Source organism: Myotis nattereri (genome assembly GCF_964212035.1).
Source record: "Myotis nattereri genome assembly, chromosome: 5".
Taxonomy (NCBI): domain Eukaryota; kingdom Metazoa; phylum Chordata; class Mammalia; order Chiroptera; family Vespertilionidae; genus Myotis; species Myotis nattereri.
Window position 1 is genome coordinate 90,781,837 of NC_138080.1, and position 20,725 is coordinate 90,802,561.

Below are 20,725 nucleotides of genomic sequence, written 5' to 3' on the forward strand. Positions count from 1 at the left end.
GACGTGAATAACGATTTTAAAATATTACTTCTAATTAATTTCCTTTCAGTGTGCACGAATCCATGTAATGGGACACTAGTATTTTGATAAAATTAAAGCTTTTGTGATGTATATGTACTTTGTATAAGTATGTGCAGCACAATCTTTCCACATTAGGTGATGGGGTTTTATTCAAAGGCTTGAAATTCATAGAGATGACAATTCTTATATTCTATTTATGTCATTCTATGGGAACATAAGATCTACTTTAATAAAGTACAATTAGAGTTACTTGTACTCCTATGCTGTTTAAATGGACTTTTTTGAACTAGCCTGCATACTCCTGCATATCTAGTCACCTTTCCACGTTTATGTTAATGGGAACATTATATATTCTGAATTTAAAACAAAAACGGAACTGTGAGGACATAGGTGATTTGTAAGCTGCTGGTTCTGTATAATAGCTTTGTTTTAGCCTTGGTAGTTGGTCAGCACTGTGTGTAAGTCTTCTCACCTTGACTCTTACAGCCCATCATGTTCAGGGGTGAGGTCCGTCTGAATGTGGAAGAGAAGAAGAATCGAGCTGCCCGGGAAGGAGACCGGCGAGATAACCGCCTGCGGGGACCCGGAGGCCCTCGAGGTGGGCTGGGTGGTGGAATGAGAGGCCCTCCCCGTGGAGGCATGGTGCAGAAACCAGGATTTGGAGTGGGAAGGGGAATTGCTCCAAGGCAGTGAATTGCTCTTCACTGATCTTCACGCAGCAGTACAAACCCCGTTCCTGCAGAATGGTGATTTCTTCAACCATCCTTTGGTATCTTGCAGTATGACCCTGGTCTCTCATAAACTGCTTAAGTTTGTACAATTTTACTTTTTGTGTTAATGGTGTGTGTTCCCTCCCTTCCTCTTTTCTCTCCTCACCTTTTATTCCTTCACTTCCAATTTTGTGGAATGATATTTTAGGAAAAATGGATTTTTAAAGAAGAAGAAAAAAAAGACTGAATTTCCTTGCTTTACTTTGCATATACAGACTGGATTTTTTTTTTTTTTTTTTTTTAAACAGCCATTTCCCCAAAGGAATGTGTCGCTTATTACTGACATTTGGTATGTTTCATTCATTGGGATATTTCTTACTTATTTTGTACATGTTTCAAAAGCCTTTGAAAAATACAGGATTTGATAAATAATTTGAAGGCAGGAAAAACCCCAAAATTGTTTCTTTTGAGAGTCATGACTACCTTCTGGTGTGGAGAAACTGCCATTGGAAAAATTGACAATTTTGATTCTCGCTGGTATGGATAAAAACTGAATAAAAGATGTTAGTGAAATTTTTTCTTTTGATATGTGATCACAAAATAATTTTAAAATCCACTCTTTTTACCGTTGAACTTTAAATTGTGAGATAGGTTTTAAATGTCTAGAATGCAACTGATGTGCTTTTCTTAAATTATTAGGGGTTTTTTTGAAGTAGAATTTATTTTCATGTTTAATTTGTATTTGTTAAACAAACAAAAAAAGACAACTCCCTCCCCACCACAATCTGAGGAACACAAAACCAGAGCAAAACTGTTGTGCCTTCTATTTATCTTTGATTCTGGTCTTGGCAATTGTTTAAAGAAAAATAATAAAAAAAGTCTAGATTCGTTTTTTTCCAGGTTCAGAGTATGTTGGGAATTGTGGAACCCCTCTTTCACTGTGCGTCTTCTGTTCACTTGTTATGCTTTAGTCTGAAATTGAGTCTCAAACTGGAATGCCTTGAGGACGGGTGCTTCTGTAGAGGTCCTTTGACCTAAGTAGCTCAGCATTTTATTTTGGTATCTATTCAGAATTCTAATCAGCCCACAAGAAGGAATGTGATTTTCACATTGGACTTTGCTGATATGCTTGAGTGTCTGCTAGTCTTTTTCCTTTAAATCATAGCTATATGGTAAATTTTCTGTTTTATTGGTTCTCTTTTATCGCTGGACATGCAGTGGGTGTTTCTTTGAAATGGCCAATTCTTATTAAAATATTTCTGGGAAGAAAATTTAATCTGACATGTAGGCTAATACTCGTTTTACGTAGTATGTTTGTTGAGTGCTGTGCATGACTTGGGTGAAGGTTTTGTTTACACATTTGTGAAGCAAGCCTTTGTGTAGTATCTTATCATTGTTACTAGTTGAAGGGCAACAAGGCTGTCAAATTTAACTTATTTTCTTCTTAACAGTATTCATCTTTAGGACTGTTGTTTGAGGATAGTGTGAGTAGGAATAGGAATGTTTGTTTTTCTGTTACTGGGAAACTAGGTTTGCTGAAGGGTGTAGTCTTAAACTAAAATGAAATTTGATGTTATCAGTTGGTCCTCAATACCTCAAATATTTGAAAATTGGCAGCATCTCCTTCATATAAAGAAACTTATATAACTGAATCACACGGCTGTTTTGGTGTTCAGTTTAAATGATTATTTGGTAACCACTTCATTTGGCCTAGCCAGTGATAATTAGGAGAAATCCAGCTTATACTTCTGTAGCTTATATTAAGCTTGTGGTGGAAAGGAAAAAAACTTAGCCTGAGTTATTTTTGCAGTAACTGTAAAGACATAAATTATGGATAACCTAGAAATCATTTTTCACAAGTGAATACTAAACCATGCATTTCAAAATAGGAGTTCTTTCTACTCAGGTTTAAGGGTACTAACTAGATGCCGTGGTACCCAATTTGGGGCTGTTATATCCTAGACTAGAGGACATTGGAAATGTGTGAGATTGTGAAGGGTGTTGGAGGGGGACACTGCATTTGGCATTTAGTGGGTAGGGATCAACAGTGCACATGCTCTGTAAAAATGAAGCAACTGCATTAAAAATAGATAGTTTCCTATAAATGCATGATGGGCGGAGCAGTGGATTTCTACAACTGGAGTTGAAGACTCATTCCTTTGCAATAAAGCTTCAGATAAATAAAAATAAATGAATTAGCAAATAGATAGCTCTTTCAGCAATTATAGTAACATCTACTGTAAGATATCTCATTTTCCTTCATTTGTACCAATATGTGGTTTTAAAAAATTTTTGGAGAAGGTAGCATTATGCTAGATGCTGCTTGTAACTTGTTGCCAGGAGTTACTTTGTAATTCCAGAAAACAAAAGTTTACTTGAGTAATTTCAGCTCATCAGAATTTGGGTGATTGTGGAGTTTTGAATAGCATAGGACTTTTATATGTAGGATTTAGCATCATGTTTTAACACTATAAAAATCCTGGTATCTTTGTTTCCATTATTGCTGATGGTATAAACATGGTACCGTAGAGATACATATATTCACACAGATAGAAAGTGAAAATAAAATAAGGCAAGATTTTTCTATAGGCAGCATCAGCTCATCATATTCAATCTTTTCAGGTTTTAAGATATAATTTTTCATTTCTAAGAATGGCCCAGTGTCTAGTTCTTTTCTACTGAGCTTAACACCCTTACTTACTTACCTAGTAACTTACTAGGTATAAGATTAGTTCAATGTGCATCTTGGTCTTTTAAGAACTGTTGAAAATAAATACACCTTGGAACTTAAAAAAAGTACTTTTATGGTGAGGTTAGTCTTGACTTGTGTATGCCTTTGTTCTCAACTTTTTGAGCTTTTGCTGGGGAGCAGTGAAAGTAATTATCCAAAAATAATTATTTGAGTAGGTTACTGCACAGTATTAGTTAAATTGCACTTTAGTTTAGGTTGGAAAAATAATTTTCACGACTCTGTGGATTAGGTACTGTTTTCCCCAAAGTAATAGATAAATGGGCATCAGGGCAGCTATGTGACTAGGCCTCCAAACCATCCATGTAGCAAGGAGCAGATTGACCTCCGAAACTGATGCTTTTTCTCCAAAACCAAAATGCCTACATAAGTACATTTGAATAACATATCAAGATATAGGATATGACCATATAATTACTACAGTATAGAAACCAGGGTCTATAAAACATTCATAACAAGGTTAACATATCTGTTCTTCATTTCCATAGGGTAAATAATATAATGTAAATGATTAGTATAGGGCTTCTTTTGATATGCAGACTATTTGGTAACAATAATGACTTGTTAGATTAATTTCTTATCTGGTTTGATAATACATTTAGAAATCTGGATGTGAATAATATTTTTATCAGAGCATAATCCAGGTGAATTTATAGCAGTTATGTTTTGTGCTTATAACTGCCATCCTCTGATACTTCCTTCACCCCTTTATTTGAAAATCCTTGTAGAATTTAATGAGTTAGTGGAAAATGAGGCACTTTATAGAAAACAATTCGTTAGAATCTGTACGGAAATAATCCTCCTATGAGGTTTAAATTTGTAGACCATTGTTTATGCTGAATGGCCTATTTCTTTTATGTAAATGCTTGCATTTGTCAAACCTACTGATCTAAAGATATCTTTTATATTGAAGTTTTATTTTTGTGCTACTTAAAAGAATTTCTGCAGGAGCTACATACAGATGACCTTTTAATTAAGCAATCTTGAACTTTGAAAAAGAAGCAACTTCAACATTTATTTGAATATAGGGTTCTAGCAAATTGCCTAATATACTGAAAATGGGCATTGGATAATCATGACAGTCTTTCACAAATGTTTAAAATCCTTAGGAATGAATGTTAGCAACTTGGCAATGTCTTATGTGGAATGAGGTTGTAGATTTAACTTGCTGATCAAGTTTTGGCTATGTGGTACTAGATAATTATGTAAGGATTTCTGCTTTTAAGGTAGTAATTCCTTTTGGGATTTTCATTTGTATACTGTGATATTGAAGTTCTGGGGACCATAGGCAGGCTTGTGAATTCTTACTAAACTAAAGGAAAAATGGTGGCACATGTGAGATAAAACTTCCATTTGTATTCTTTTTAGTGACTATGTATGTAGCTCAGAGTAATGCTGAAATTAGACTGCTTTGCTTGTGCTTTCATGAAACAGTCTCTCATCGTGGCCTGAATGAATAAAGAGTTGATTAGAGGTGGCCTAACAGCACTAGTTTTATTTGTTTTGATTTATGCTACAGTATGGCTTAGAATAAAGGTTGTTTGCTTTTTGATTATGTGACTTATTTTGAAAACCTTGGATAGTCTCTTCTCCTCCAATTTCCATTTGAACCTGGTAGCTTTTTTTTTTAGTGCCCTGGGGGAAGAAAATAGTATTGGAAGTCAGTTCCACTATTACTCCCATAAACCAGGTGACCTGGCCAACTAGAAATCCACACGTTTTGCACTTTGAAACGTGGCCCATGTCACAGATTCCAAGGGACTTGCATCTACCCAATGTGTCTTATTTTCTTAAAAAAAGAAAATTAAGGGATGTTTACCAAAAATTTACTATTGAATTATTTTAACGAATCTTTTTTCATAAACCCACTTAGGGGAAGTTTGCCTATTTTGGTAGTAATTTCAGGGATGATCATATCTTATTTAATCTGGATATAAGCAGTTTTAACTATTGTTATAATTATCCATTTTGGTTACTGAAACTTTCCCCAAGCTTTGTTAGAACCATCTATTTGACTTTGGATTTTATTTAAATCCTTAAATGTCTTTGTGAAGATTGTGTATGTATACTGATTTGGCCCTTTTAAATGAAGACATGCTGAGAAGCTGGCATAAGGCAGCAAGGAGAAGAAAAGAACTTCCTTTCTTTAAAGATTCAGTGCACACTTAAGTAGATTGTAGAACATAACTTGTTAAAAAAAATTCATATAGGTAGTTGTTAGCTTTTGAAGATGAGTGAGGTGGAGGTGGAACTTAGCTGATGGTATAGAAATCATTTTGTGATTTATAAGGAAAAAAAACATAATTTTTAAATGAGAAACAATTGAATGTTTCCTTAAAAGATTTCTTCTCATTCTGATTATTAGCACAAGTGACAGAAGAGGCTCCTAGAATTCATTGAATCATAGAAAGTTAGTGCTGGAAAGGACTAAAATGATTTGTATAACACCTTCATTTTTCCAAAGATCTAGGTGCTCAGATAATTGATTATTGGTACAGAGTCCCAGATCGGCCTGTAGAAGTAACACGGAGGAGATTGCTAGTCCTCCCTAGGCTGGCTGAAGATCCGGATATGGGAGAAAGGGGAAGGAGCCACATTTTACATGCACTCAGTTGCTTCTATATAGCTCAGTTTTCATACCTAGGTTTATTCCATTTCCTTAGAACTGTCTTAATGCCCACTTCTACCAGGGCCTGTTGAAAGACATTAACATGTGCTCCCCTCAGGGATGGGTTTACTGCTAGCTGTCAGAAAGCTATTGGGTATCCTAATGTGTTAATAGCTGAAACTCAGCTGTAATTTTCTCCTAAATCTGTCAGCATTTTACATTCTGTACATTGTGGTGCTTTTCCACCTTGTATTATAACTGTAAGCTCCTAAGGGGCAGCCATTTGGTCTTAGGCAGGTACCCTGTTCAGTGCCTGGCAGTGCCGTGTGTGTATCAGGGTCCTAACCTTCCTTTCCAGTGATTTTTCCCATTCTTCATGGAAGCGATGCTCCAGCCATCCTGAACTACTCCTGGCTCCTCTGAGAGGCCAGGCATTGCGACTCCGTGGCTTCAAGTGCCTCTCTCTTCCCTGAAGATACACTTGCATCTGCTCTCCCCCGTCCAGATTCCTTGCCATCAAAGTCATTTTTTTGAAGATCCAGTTCAAGAACTAATCGTTCTTTTTCCCTGAGAGAGAAAAGATCTGCAACAGGAGCGGGGAACCTTTATTTGGTGGTTGATCTGGCCAGAATTTGAAATGAGGAACAAACTCATTCCCATCTTCTTTCCTTCCACATTGTCCCTTCTGTTTGACAGTCTGTCCCAATCTTCATTTTTAAAAAATATGTGTTCCTCCTAGAGCACTTTCTACCTTTCTCCTACCTGAAAACTTATGCCTTCAACCTGGAATTAGAATGACCTGTATCTGTTATACTACATCATTAGACCACAGCTCCTAGAGGACAAGGACTGGGAAATTAATCCCAGCATTCCACCGAAGGTACAGTGACTGTAGGAAAGAGGCATTTAATGATGACTCATTGAGTTGAATGAATTAGTGTATTTCTGTTTTCATTTTCAAAAGGGAGGTATGCCTAGAGCCAGGACTTAATTGAATAAATTTTAGGCACTATGACATTTCATGGTGGAGGGGATTGTTGGGAAATTTTAAGGGCGGGGGGGGAGTGGAGGAGAGAGGAAGTCACTGGTCATTTTGAGGTACTTCCATCCTTGGCCTGACTTAGGTGCCCAGTATATCCCAGGCATTTGTTTGTATGTAGAAGAAGTTTATGTGCCAAATTTCATTTCTTCTCACAAACCTGCTCCATTGTTCTTTCAGTCCACGGCATCACCCATGCCCCAAGTCTACGCTGTCTGCTTCCCTTTTTCTTGCTCCCCACATCCAGTGTCCAGCTAAGTCTTACCAGTTCTACCTCAACCGTCTTTCACATCTTTCTCCTCACTGGGATCATTTCCGTGGCCTCTCAGCTTCCTGGACCTCTTCTTACCCCAGCCTCCTTATACCCCATGCTAGATTCATCTTAACTGAAACAGCTCTGACTATGGTCCCATGTATGTGTTCTATCTCCCCTGCTAGACTGTAAGCTCCTGATGGGCAGGATCTGTGTCTGAGTCGTATTTGTATCTCCCTAGTGCACATATCAATAAATATTTCTTGAATTAATAATATAAAGCCTGTCTTAAGTGAAGTGATGTTTTCCAGATCATATGTAGGTTTCTTTCTGGGGTAATTATAAGACTTCAAAAGTTAACATACAAAGTTGGTTGAATAATAACAACTATGGATTAACCACAAAGAAAATTTCAGAAAACTTTAATTTTTTTCATTGGAATCAGCATGGATATGTGTATATGGATGGTTCAATAAATATATTTTTATATACATGTATCACAGAAATTTTACATTCCATCTTCAAACTGCAGAAATAGACTTTTTTTTTTTTTACAAGCCAAAAAATAATTGCCATAACTTTTATGACTTCATGCAAAACAGGGAGGAGTAAGGGGCAAAAGGGAATAGGTTGGTTAAGGTTAAGAGTCCTGTAAGAAGTAAAAATGTTACATTAAGGAAGCGATTGCTTAACACGCTGCTTAAGGTGGTAGCCAAACAAATCCTTAACTGCAGCATTAAGGCCATACCAAGTTTATACATATATACAAAGAAATTTCCATATAAAAGACATACTGTCACATTTTCTTGTGGGAAAGGATGAGGAGCTTCGTGAGTAATTCTGACCCAGTTTTCCAGGCCACGTAATTGTTTAAGATTTCCCTAGCTATTTCTTAGAACTCTCTTTTACTTTGGCTAGCTGTCAGTTACTACTCTGTGGGCTTACGACTTTTATAGTCTCTTATGAGGAAGTATGAGTGATCTTGAACTTCCATCATAGGTGATCAAGCACTTTGTAGCTTAACTAATTCATACTGCCCAGCGCAGCATATATTTTACATCTCCCTAAAGTATGGGAATCACAGAATTGTAACTTCAGTTGTCTTACCTGTAGCAGTCTCCACATCCTGTGCTGGCATTGTCACCACAGAATTATAGGTGCCCTTCTGTTCTTTGAGGTTAAAAATAACTTTGAGTAGCTATAGTGTAATGAATTGATGTGTGAGGTTTCAGGTAACATATGCTGGAGCTCTTGAAAGTTAATAAATACTAAACGTTTACCCCACCCCCTGTCACAACACATTTCAGTTGGCAGCTACCTTTTTGGAAAAAAAGAAATGTAAAAATGTAAAGTCACTTGCAGAAGAATTCTGCCTAAATATCAAATCAGGTAACTGTTAAGACAAAGGGTAGGTCTTTTGTGCGGATACCTAAACTAATGAAATGGAGCAAACACGAAGGGTGCGTCCTTTGGAGATGGCTGCAGTTATGCAGGAGCCATTTGCTTTGGTGAGACGAGATAGGACACTGGTTCTATTGGCAGAAACTGGCCTCTTAGTGGATAATATTGAGTAAAAAAAAAAAAAATTAAAACTAAGTTTATGATAAATCATGTAAATAAAATACCCTTTCCCCCAGTGCATGAGTGAGCCTTTATTTGATAATTTCCAACTCACTTTGGACTGTTTTAAATCAATCTAATACTGCTTTCTCATTAATGTCTTAGCAGTGAATTGGATATCACCAGTAGTCCTGTTCATCCTGTTACCAGGTATGCCTCCTGGGTGTTCACAAATATGGCTGCAAGTTAATTTGGTCTCCTCCCATGGGTTCCCTGGGCCAGTCAAGTTTGAGAATGAGGCCTCTGGAACTGGCCTTCCTGGGAGAGAGGACCAAATAATTTGTGATTTGGAAACACTTCAGTGTGTTTGAACACTTAGAAAGTGAGCAGTCACTGTCCCTTTCAATCATTCACCAGCCGCTCTTTGCCCAAATGACACTAGTTCTTTATATTGAAGTAATTCTCAGTTTTAGAGAAGTGATTTTAGCCAACAGGTCGATCGTGACAATGAGATCCAGACAAGGAGACCCGGACACCCTTTGACAACCTTACTAGAGGGCTTAAAAGTATTAGGGGTTTTGTCTTGGTCACTTTGTGGTTCACTTTGTACATTTCTATGTAATTACAGAAGGGAAGATGTCCAGTTTTTCAAACTTAGAGGCAGCTGAGGTCCTTGCTGTGACTTGTCTTGAAATTAGAATTTGGCTGCATAGTTTCTTGGGTTCTTTTTGAGACCTTTGCACCATTGTTTGTCTAATATGCACAAGAATCACATTGGGTAGGCGTTTCACCTGTCCAATAGATAAGTAGGATGCACCCCTTTGGGATTTAACTATTGTTAGTGCTGAAAATACTATAATGGATTAAATCTTGGAAAATAGAACGATTAAAATATGAAATAATATGACAAATTCATGGTATAAATTTTAAATTTAAATGCTTTGAAATGCATTATGGGAACACCCACTTTTTTAGCTTCTTACTATATTCTGGCTAATGGCATGCTCAGAGCATGGTACACATACCTTTGAAAGATGTAGAAATACCTAATGTGGAAAAAAATTGATTTTAGCAAACTACTATTTGATATGTAAGCACCACTTTTAAAAAAGATTTGGGCCAATCATTTACTAGGGTAGGTAATTCTAATCTCTTTTCCCACAGTATTCTTTTTAAAGAGTTTAATCAAGAAAGCAACTCTTTCTGAAAGAAACTTTTCATTTTACACACTAGCAATGACTTGATTAAAAACCAGTTACATTTGTTTTTTTAAAAAATTCATATTTGGCTTTTTTCCTCTTCACACCTTTTTTTCTTTATGAACATGACTTCATGCTTTGACTAGGGAGAGATGCTCTAGGTTGGGAGAAGTCATTTTAGATGCAGCTGAAAATAAAAAGGACATGCTAGGCTATACTTTCCTTCCAGGTCAGCTGTTTCCTAATTCAGTTTAACAAAAGGTAATAGTATTTGCTCCACAAGCTCTACTTTAGAAGTACCTGCATGTACTAAGTACTGGCTGGCTGGCTGGCAAAAGATGAAGCTCTGGAAAGTTTTTCAGAGTCACCATAGACCAGCAATCTCAGTGTAGAATCAGGACTTGATTGTATCTCTATTATCCCCCTCTCCAGTGCCTACTGAGCACAACCTAAGTGCTTCCTATATGTCGGGGTGAATTAATGCCCTTGAAGATGTGAATTTCTAGTGCGTACTATGTCTACTTCTAAGATGAAGGAAAAGGTAAGTTCCCCCAAATAAGTATAGAGAATCTGAATGAGGCTGGAAGTGTCAGCTAATGGGAAGGAGATAGAATGAACTCTCGGCCCCTGAAGGTGTGCCCCGGGTCTGTTAGAACTTTAAGGTTGTTATGATGTACTCCATGCTTTATCTGTGCCTACCATTCACAACACTTGAACCAAACGGATAATCGTGGTACCTTGTACGTGCCCCTTGTTTTTTTTACCTCCATGTTTTTACTCCTGTTATTCCCTCTGCTGGAATACTCTTTCCGCATCTGTCAAAATCTCACCTGTTCTTTAAGGTGCTACTGCTCAAATGGCCCTCAGGTCTTGAAAGGCTCCATGATCTGTTTTCTGCCCACTTTGGGCACCCTCCTTTCTCATACATATTTCCTGCATTCCTCATTGGTGATTGTTTTGGAAGTTCTATTGTCCCCTCTTACATTGTAAGAAAAGAGGCTTTTATTCTGATGCTCTGCTTTTACACTGCACTTCTTGCCACAGTGATTTAATAAACAGCAGGTGGATGGATGACAGGCAGGTGTAGGTAGGTTAGTCCTGGCTATGACACGAACTATGGAGACCTCCTCCCTGAGCTTCCACTTCTGACATGAACCCCGAGAGGCCGAGCTGCTTTCTCCATGCTGAGACATTTTGAAAAATCATATCAAGGCAATTAATTACATAGCACATAGCAGTTACCTACACACCCAGTGACCCTGACGGCTCACTCAACAGGCCATTCAGAGTGCCCTTTGTCTCACCAGCATGCAGAGCTATGCAGGACTGGCCCTGACCTTCAGAGCAGTGGCCCACACATTCTGGCATCACTGCTGTAGCTCATGGTCCCGTTCTGCCAAAGGCCAAGCTTCTGGATGCAGGCGGAGAGACATGGACAGGCCAACCGAGTCCTAGGAACTGGAGTAAGCAGAGGCCTTGTCCCGTGAACTGGTCTGGCCTAGTTTGTGCACATCAAGTCACTTAAGGGATTGTTAGGTCAGAAGCAAAAGGATGGGGAGACAAGCAGCAGCTTCTACTTAAAAAAAAATTTTTTTTTTTAAATTCTCACCTGAAAAATGTGATGTGAGAGAAACGTGGACTGGTTGCCTCCTGCACGCACCCTGACCAGGGCCAGGGCCAGGGCCAGCGAGGAGCCTGCAATTGAGATATGTGCCCTTAACTGGAACTGACCCCGAGGCCCTTTGGTCCACAGGCTGACGGTCTATCACAGAGCCAAAGTGGCTACGGTCTGCCCTCACTTTTATTACTCATTTCAATGGCATCTCATAGAGAGGTGCTCCCTCTTTACCTGAACACCTGCTTGGGATAAGTAGTTACTCGTATTTAAAAGGTGAAACCACAATTATATAAATCCAGATAGTAAACTGCTATGGGAAATAACTTTAAGAGTCTGAGCTCACCTGTCCTGTCCTCCAAGAGCGGTTCCTGTGAGACCCAATTTCTCGCCTCTGAATTCTTTCTCTGGTCTCTATTACCACATGATCCCCTGGGTTGGAGGACTCCTATCCAGATCCCATATCACTTCACTAAGTTTAAATTCTGTCGTTAGGGACAGTCCTCTGATTCCCGTGCCTTGCAGTGTTTGTAGGATGTGCCTCGTCTTAGTTGAGTGAATGTTTTAAAGGGATTCCAGATTTAGGGAAGACCTCCAGAAAAGGTGTAGTCCTTACTCTTGATTCCAGGCAAATCTAGGCCACTCCGGGCACACGCAAATCACTCCTGCAGGACTGTTAGCAGGGAGTGTGTTGTCATTGTCCTCCAAATGCCCTTGATTCCCACCTGCCCGCTGCTCACCCCGCTTGGGTTCTTCCGTAACTCTAGCTGGAACATGGCCTCACATCTGCTCTAAATCCTTCATGTACCAGACACTGGATTAGTAGGTGCTCAGCCTTTTAAGATGGGCTAAGCTTATGTTGCTTATGACCAACTTCTGAGAAGATGAAGACCGAGGATTGTCTCGTTTGGTTCTTGATCTAAAAGATGATGGATTTCCATTCTAGTACAAGATAGTACTCCCTGGTATTTAACAGATTATAGGAGTTAAATTTTCGTATACTGGAAAGTACCAAAGGCTCCATAATTTTTATTAAGTTATAAGATTCAGTTAAAATGGACTAATCTCATATATTCTGCTTTTTTATGACAAACTACATCAATTACTTATTTTTATAGTCAACAATTTGGGAGGTAGGTGGGTGACTGAGGTCACGGTGAAATAATTTGTTGAAGGTCAAAAACAGAAAGTGGAAGATGTAAACCTGTCAAGCCTGTTTCCAAATCTTAGCTTCCCATTGTCTTTAGAACCATGTCCAAATTCTGCAAGGTTTCGACTTGGGCTGGTGAAAGGAACTTTTGGAGCCCACTGTCCTCAACTGTAAAATGAGAAATAAGATCAGGGCCATTGTGGAAATTCTGTTATTTAATTTAAAAACACACAGGAGGTGTTCAATAGCAGAATTGTGATAGTCCAGGTTTCTTCACAGTCCGCTACTACTCTGCATGTGAATGGCAACTATTCGCAGAACTTAATATGGTGCCTTCTGTTCAGTGGGTGCTCACATCTCTGGGTAAAGGGATGCAGGAGCTTGATCAGTGTAACCAGGACTAGAATTGAGGTCTCTAGAGCGTGCCCAGGCGCAACAGTGAGCAGAGTGATTTCACCAGTGAGGAGGGCCTTGAGCTGGTCATGAGATGTCAGTCAGCTGCTCTGAAGGGCGGTCGATTTGGCCTTTTGGAGTCTGTCTGGGTTTGGAAAGAAAGCTCTTTGATGACCTCTTCTGGCAAACAGGAAGAAGTGATGAGAGTTTCATAGCGATTGAGATCCTGAGAATGCTTTCCAGTTTGCAATGTAGGGGTGGAGTTAGCAGTCATGATGTCATTTTACCTGGACATTGGACCTGTGATGTGGAGATTACTGCCCCTGAACCATAAAGAAACTGAAGGTCAGAGAGGTAATGGTCTTGTTCAGGATAGTGTGCCTTTTGGTAGTTGCACCTCCAAGCTGGTGCCCTTCCCACCATATGAGGGAACCTGGAATGGATTTAGAGGAAAGCTGAGAGGATGAGATGTAGAGTGGGGCCACCTTAGAGTCTGCGAGAAGGCCTCCTATTTTTTTCTGCAATTAAAAGACAACTAGAGAAGTGGCCTTTTGAAAAACTTTACAGCTGGGAAAACGCTTCAAGCTTGACTACTCCTGTTTTACTGATAAGAAAATTGAGGCCCTAGAAAACTGGGGAAAATGTGGAAGCATTTTAGATGACTATCTCTATTAACCACCTGGAATACACAGTTACCATTTTGCTATATTCGTTTTATAGAAACAGCTATCCCTTTTAGAGGGCTCTTCTTATTTTATTTATTTTTTGAGGTCTTTTAAAAAACATCCCTGATTTGAATCTTTTTCAGGGGCAAAGAAGGAGTGGCTAGCTATATGGTGATGGTAGGAAATGGTTTACAATATGGTTTCCATATTATTATGGGAAATATGAAATTCTTTACAGTGTTAATTTTAAGTCTTAATTTTTAACATTGGGAACAAGAAAAAATTTGTCTGCAATATTCTCATTAATTCCAGGGCCAGATGAAGGGAGACTGAGAACATTTGTCATGTCACCCTATTGACATTTTGAAGAGATCCCGTTGAAATAGAGCATAAACACATCCCTGTTGGGAAAGACAGGAGCAGTGTTTTCTGATGACAAACAGTGTTTGTTGGAGCTACAGGAGTGTGGAAGCAATTTCAGGGTTGCCAGGGTGAGGTTTTGTTTGGGGGTGGGGAGTGGAGACAGCTGGAGTGGAGAGCGCTGGCCCAACTCCAGCTACACTTGCTCTAATATTTTTTTCTTTTTATTAGTGTAGCCTACCTAATGGTATGAATTTAGATGACCCCCCCCCCCCCCCAATTGTCTGGAGCAGTCCCATTTTTTCTGCCTGTAACTACACCTACATTAACGGAAATATTCTTCAGTCTTGCTGGAAGTTTCTGGTTATATTTAAATTATGTCTGTTAGGGGGCTGGGATCAGGCTGGGAGGGGACTGGAGTCACTGCAGTCACTTCCCGAGGGCAGTTTCATGGGTTCTGCTCTGACACATTTCTCTTTGATTCTTCCAGAGGCTCTGGCAGAGCGAATTCACACAAGTGCCCTGGAAAGTGGGCCACAGCCTCCACAGGACATGCCTGCTAAAATGCCCGGTGCAATGTCCTGGTGTTTGATGGCATTCGCAGGTGAGAAGCTAGTCTGAGAGGCAAGTCCTCGGTGCTGGGAAATACCTTGACTGATGGCAGGAAAGTGAAAACTGTAATCTCCTTGAGGGCCAAGACCCCTCTGTCTCAACCTCTCCCTACCTGTCCCTGGAAGGCTCTAAGTGTGACAGTGAAATGGGGAAATAGTGAAGCATTTTATAACACGTCCTTCCCATGAAAGTATCCAGAGTTTGGCTTTGAAAATTCTCCTTCAACCCCCTCTTTTTTGTTAATCCTCAACCAAGGATATTTTTCCATTGATTTTTAGAGAGTGGAAGGGACGGGGAGAGACTGAGAGAGAAAACATCGATGTGAGAGAGACACATTGATTGGTTGCCTCTGGCACGTGCCCCAACCAGGATCAAGCCTGCAACCGAGGTACATGCCCTTGACCAGAATCGAACCTGGCACCCTTCAGTCTGCAGGCCAATGTTCTATCCACTGAACCAAACCGGCTAGGGCCAATCCCCTCTTTTTACAGGGAAGTAAGCCAGCCAAGAAACGTGAGCCCAAGGTAGCGCCAGAATGAGGACCTTTTCCAACTGACCTCTGTCTACCTTGGAAGGCAGATGTGTTTAAATAGGACACTGGGTTTCTAAGGTTGCATAAGAAAGCAGCTGGATCTGAAAAAGGGTGGCAGGCCAGGAACAAGGCAATGCAGCTGACTGTGAAGCAGCTCAGGTGTGGGGATGGGGATCCATTATGCCTGGAACCTGCATGCAGCCAGCAAGTGCTTTTCATCCTCAGACTAGTTAGCTGGTACTGCTCTGTAGCTGGTTATTGGCCTTATGTAAAATACCATTTTTGTTGCTGGGCTCTCTGAAGGGTATATTTTTGGCTTGCCATTCTCTATACTCTGACTTCTTGACCCAGTGTTCCCGTGTAGATTTTCAGAGCAGTGAAATTTCAAACTGCACGGGCCAGAGAAGGGAATAGAAACCTAAGCCTTAAAACAAATGAGACAGGAGCTCCTAGGTCCGTTCTAGTCCCCGCACATCTCCGCCCCCTCAGAAATAAACCAGCATCCTCTGGCAGAGCTTAGTCTCAAAATGAGATGCGCAGACTGATGAGACAGAGGAGATGCAGACAGAGGGAGGTGGTGGGAGGAGGGGAGCAACGGAGGAAGAAGTAATGGTTTGGATGCTAGCTGAAAAAGCCTTAATGATCCTAAAAATTATTGGACAATAATTTCTACTTTGGAATTCATTTTGCTGTTCCAAAGAATGATAAAGCACCTTAATTATCACTTTAAATAACCACACAGCTCCATCTAAACAGCATGAAATAGCACCCACGTATGAGCAAACCCGTTTCCTGCCATTGCTGTCTTTACAGCTTGAGAAATCCTTAAGGAAGCAACAGGATGAAAAATTGATAGAAGCATCATCTAGCCTGGGCCCTCACGATTCTAGGCCACTCAGGCCTGGGAGAGATGCTTGCAGGGCACCCTTGAACGCCTTGGTATCCTCAGATCTTCAGCGTGGACAGTCAGAAAAAAGTCAGTGTTTTCATTCTCTTGATATTGGTTTAGGGTGGGGAGGGAAGCATTTCAGGATATTTAAAAGTGATTTTTAAAAGTGATTTCTAGACTTGAACTAAAAGAAGAGAGAGGGAAGAACAGAGAGAACTATCGATGTAAGAGAAACACATTGATTGGTTGCCATCTGCACACGCTGTGACAACCCTTCAGTCCACAGGCCGACTCTCTATCCACTGAGACAAACCGGCTAGGGCTTTAAAAGTTTGAATCTACAGGGATTTCAACCTATCCAAGGTGTTCTGCCTGTTGGAATTTCAGGATACTGTGAGACCAAAACCTGTCCAACATACGCTCTTCCTTACACTGATACAAGTTGTTAAAAGTAAGCCAGCTCAATCAAGCAAGGCCCTAGTTCTTTTATACTTCCCATTGGCCAGGATAAGCTCCTGTTGCTATCTTCATGGAGCTGCAGGAAAAGAGGGGGTCCTTAGTTCAAACTTCTAGAGTGGGTTTCCAAGAGAAGGGGAAAAAAGCTAAACTATATCTTAAAAACCTCTTTCCTGCTTGTCTATTTAGAGAATTTTTGGTCTCTTTGGTTCATGAATTAACGATGCTTTATATCATGGGTAGAGAGCCATTCACTCTTTCTCAACAGACCTCACCAGCCCCTCAGAGAAGCTTTCTGGTTAATCCGAAAAATGGAGTGCAGAGAGAAAACCCCATCTCCTCACTGCCTTGCAGAGTGGGGGTAGAGTGTGCAGCAGGTGCTGGTTGAATAAATCAGATAGCTTCCAGAGGGGTGCTCATTGTCCAGGCCTTGGCTTCCAGCTGGACTGGGGAATGGCGGCAAATCCCAGATTTCAACCCAGTCCTGAAGCTGGCACGATTGCACCACTACCGAGCCCTCTGCTTGCCAGCTGTTCTTACCAAGGAGGCAGTTCCTGCAGACACAATGACAACTCCCTTCAATGTCAGTGTGTTGCAATTAACTAAGGAATCTAATTTTCACAAAAGACCGACTTATCAGTGATTGTATCCGCTTACCTGGGGCACCAATCTACTTGGCAACCTAACATTATAGAGCCTCTTTTTAATGATGCTCACAAAAATGGGTACTTTGAAGGAAAGGAACCATGTCCTGCCATATTTACTTTCTCCCCAGTACAAAAAAAAAAAAGCCTTTGAAAAAGATTGGTGAGCTTCATAGAAGGATACATTTCTTATTTATCGAAAGCTTAAAAGAAGAAATAATTTGGATCAAATGACCTTTTGTCTTTCTAGACTTGAACTAAAAATAGAGTTATATTCAAGGTATCTCTCGTGAGCATGCACACTCAATTTTCTTTCTATTCACGGCCGTCCTTGGTCATTCCCCATAGCTTTAGCTAAGAGCAGGTTTTTAAATGTTTAAAAGGACCAGAGGGTGGCAGAGCTGAGTCATTTATTTAGGCTGCTCTTGAAACAAATGAGATACATTATAAACTAATAGGTGGGAAGTTACTGGTATTAATCTGTCTGCTTAATTGCTATCTCCTAAATTTGGCTCCCAGGAATAGCTGCAGTTTTGGGGGTGGGTGAAATCAACTCCTCTGTGCCAGTATAAACTCTCCCTTCATGCATAGATACTGGTCTATACATATGTAGGGTGTGAAAACCAGTGAACCACTCATTACACCTAAGTCAGTTTCCCCCTCACAGTGGCACTTGGCAGGTGTAGTGCTAAGCCATGGTATCCTCTAAACCATAAATTCAAAAAGTATTGTCCTATTTGTTGGAGCCACCTAAAAAGTATTTGGCCTAAATCCTCTAGTTTGATTTTCTGTAATGATGAAGTCCATGAAGTTTATTGCTAAATCCTTACTGACATTATACACGAATGAGAATGACTTCTTGAGCATGCGCCCTGTAGGCATGATACCAGTTTTGACTTTATAATGGCTGATATTTACCCCACCGCGGTTCCCCTTTGGTAAAGCAGAGCAAGAGAAAAAACGAAACTGCCAATTTTTCAAAGGAGGGCAACTAGAATTGTGTGGGTCCACGTACGTGTGTACATATATGTGCGTGTCCACCGGGGAGGTTCAGAAGTCAGGGTTACATTAAACTGTTTGCGGTGTGAATATCCCGAAGACCAGCTCAAGCACAGTTAGAGCGAGGAGGGAGTTAGAGGCCACCTACGCCACTCTCCCCACATGCATTTAGAGAAAGTAAAGCTTAATCATTTACCCCAAGTCACCCAGCAGGTTAGAGGCAGGCCTAGAATTCAGGTTCCTTTCCCTGCTGTAAGGCATCCACTCACATTTGTTTTTCATGAGGGATCCCATGTTTGGGATAATCCAAGAGAAGATTCCAGTGACATCCCCGCTCTGTGTCCTAAGGGTGTCCTAAGGAGATCATTCTGTTGTCTGTTGGATACTGTCTGCTAGACCCGGCAGCTCCCAGTGGGCCCGCAAGTTGAATATGGGCCGAAGGTCAAGGACCCAGCCGGGCTTGGGCAAATGGCCCGGGGGTTTCTGTCTCAGAGATTCCGGACGCTTCATTCAGGGGCCCAGTTTGAAATCTGCGGGTTTTGCTGTTTGAGTGGAGGCAGAATGTCTCAACAATTGGCACTGTCTCTTGTCCCCTGCAGGGCCTGGCGCCTTCGTTGCCTGACTCACCCAGACTTCAGGCTTTCCGAATTCAGACCAGCAATGAGTAAAGTAGGGAGAAGGGCCTCTTTAATTTTTTCATTAAAAAGTAATTTTTCTTTTAAATAAAGTGCTAAGTGAAAGGGGCTAGTAGCCTCTTCGAAGACTCACGAATGGAGCTTCCCCCTTAAATAAAGTGAACATCGTGCTGGCGAAAGGCGCTAATAGCAGCTCAAAGGCGGATATGCTGGTCTTGAACTGGTAGTGTTCCAATCCCTCTACTTAACTTTTCTTCCATAGACACAAGTTTATGGTGGGAAAGGATGGTCTTGGATGAGAGGCCCCCCCCCCCCCCCCCACTTGGCTCCCCTCTGTCAGTGCTTCTCAGAAAAAGATTCCAGGTTTTGCCCACATCATCCGGGGCCAGAACACAGTTCAGCTCTCTGGTTTGCACAGCCCCGAGAAGGGGAGGCATGATTCACTGGCCTTGGAAGCCCCTGTAAACAGCTCTGTCCTTAAGCCCCAGAGCCAAATCCCTTTTTGGCTGCATAGTGCATCTCCTTTCCCTAAGTCCTTCTAGATCCTTGTCTTGGCCTCTGTAGGCATCAGCGATTGTGCCTCAGGGAACAGGAGAAGAGTCCCTACGGGAAAGTGCTTTAGGGAGGGGTTAGGCTACCAGCGTCTCATCTGGGTCCTGTCCCAGGTTGGGGACACTCTAAAGACACAAGTGAAATCCCAAGCCGCAGTACAAACTGATTGTCAGCTCTGTCTTACCATCGACTGACTGAGCCAAAGCCAAGACACTAAAGTGCAAAGAAAGGAGTGGAACCCGGTATCCTGGTTACTGACCAGAGAGGGGAGAAGGCCACAGCCGTGGTGCCAGTGCTTCAGGCCTGGTGGGGTTGGCAGAGAGGGGCAGAGGCTACCGGAGACAGCCCCTCTTTCCTCTGCAGCCCCCCTTGCAGGCTGCCATCTGAGAGCAGCTGGGCCCTTCTGCTGGATCTCCCTCCCCTTACAATCCATGTTCTAGTCTCTCCTTTCTTTCTGGGGTGCCCTCCCTATCCAGGGTTAGGTCTGGCACATGAGAGTTAGAAGGAAAGAGAAATAGTTGTCCAACTTTCCTAAATGTTAAAGCTAAACAAAGCACCGAAAAAGAAAAAAAAAAGACTTATAAAAATGTAATGGGGTCACTCCCCCCCCCCCCCCAAGCTCCCACATTATTTGCGGTACATGAAATGTCAAAATATAATGAACAGACTTTCTACACATTCCCATTTCTTCCCACCCGTATATATCTAAGCTGTAGCAGCTTCAATACCCGCCTCTCCCTCTTAAAACTTCACTCTGCAGAACCACCTATAATAAATTCATTCATTCCACCGACCCCACCTTCCCAAATATATAGCCATTTGCAATTCCAAAGAGACTTTCCAAAAAAATAGACATTTGAAAAAGTGCATCTGTTTACACTCAAGTCTATGCACATTATTTCTTGAGATTATTACTTTTTTTTTTTAACCATAAAAAAGATTGCATATTGGCAATATAATGAGAAGACCATGGTGGCGTTTCTGGGCGGTGGTGGACGGTAAGGGGGTGCGTGCTGGAGCACAGAAGCGAGAGGGAGCAGAGAGGGGCGGGCGCGACCCTTAGCCTGAGACGTGAGGACTGCGC

The 20,725-nt window shown here is 41.1% G+C and overlaps 1 protein-coding gene across 4 annotated transcripts in view; it reads left to right on the top strand.

The window, feature by feature from the left end:
* The window catches only part of G3BP1 (G3BP stress granule assembly factor 1), a 55,043-nt gene extending 34,422 nt beyond the window's left edge, over window positions 1–20,621 (top strand). For 3 of the 4 annotated variants that reach the window (XM_081091058.1, XM_081091059.1, XM_081091060.1), the window contains one exon: window positions 508–5,030. In XM_081091058.1, coding sequence (XP_080947184.1) covers window positions 508–714 — 207 coding nt within the window. In that variant the 3' untranslated portion in view covers window positions 715–5,030. Of the gene's footprint in view, window positions 1–507; window positions 5,031–14,812; window positions 14,927–16,279 lie in introns of those variants that run through there. The other variant, XM_081091057.1, reaches the window with a different exon arrangement.
* Window positions 20,622–20,725: the final 104 nt, after the last annotated feature.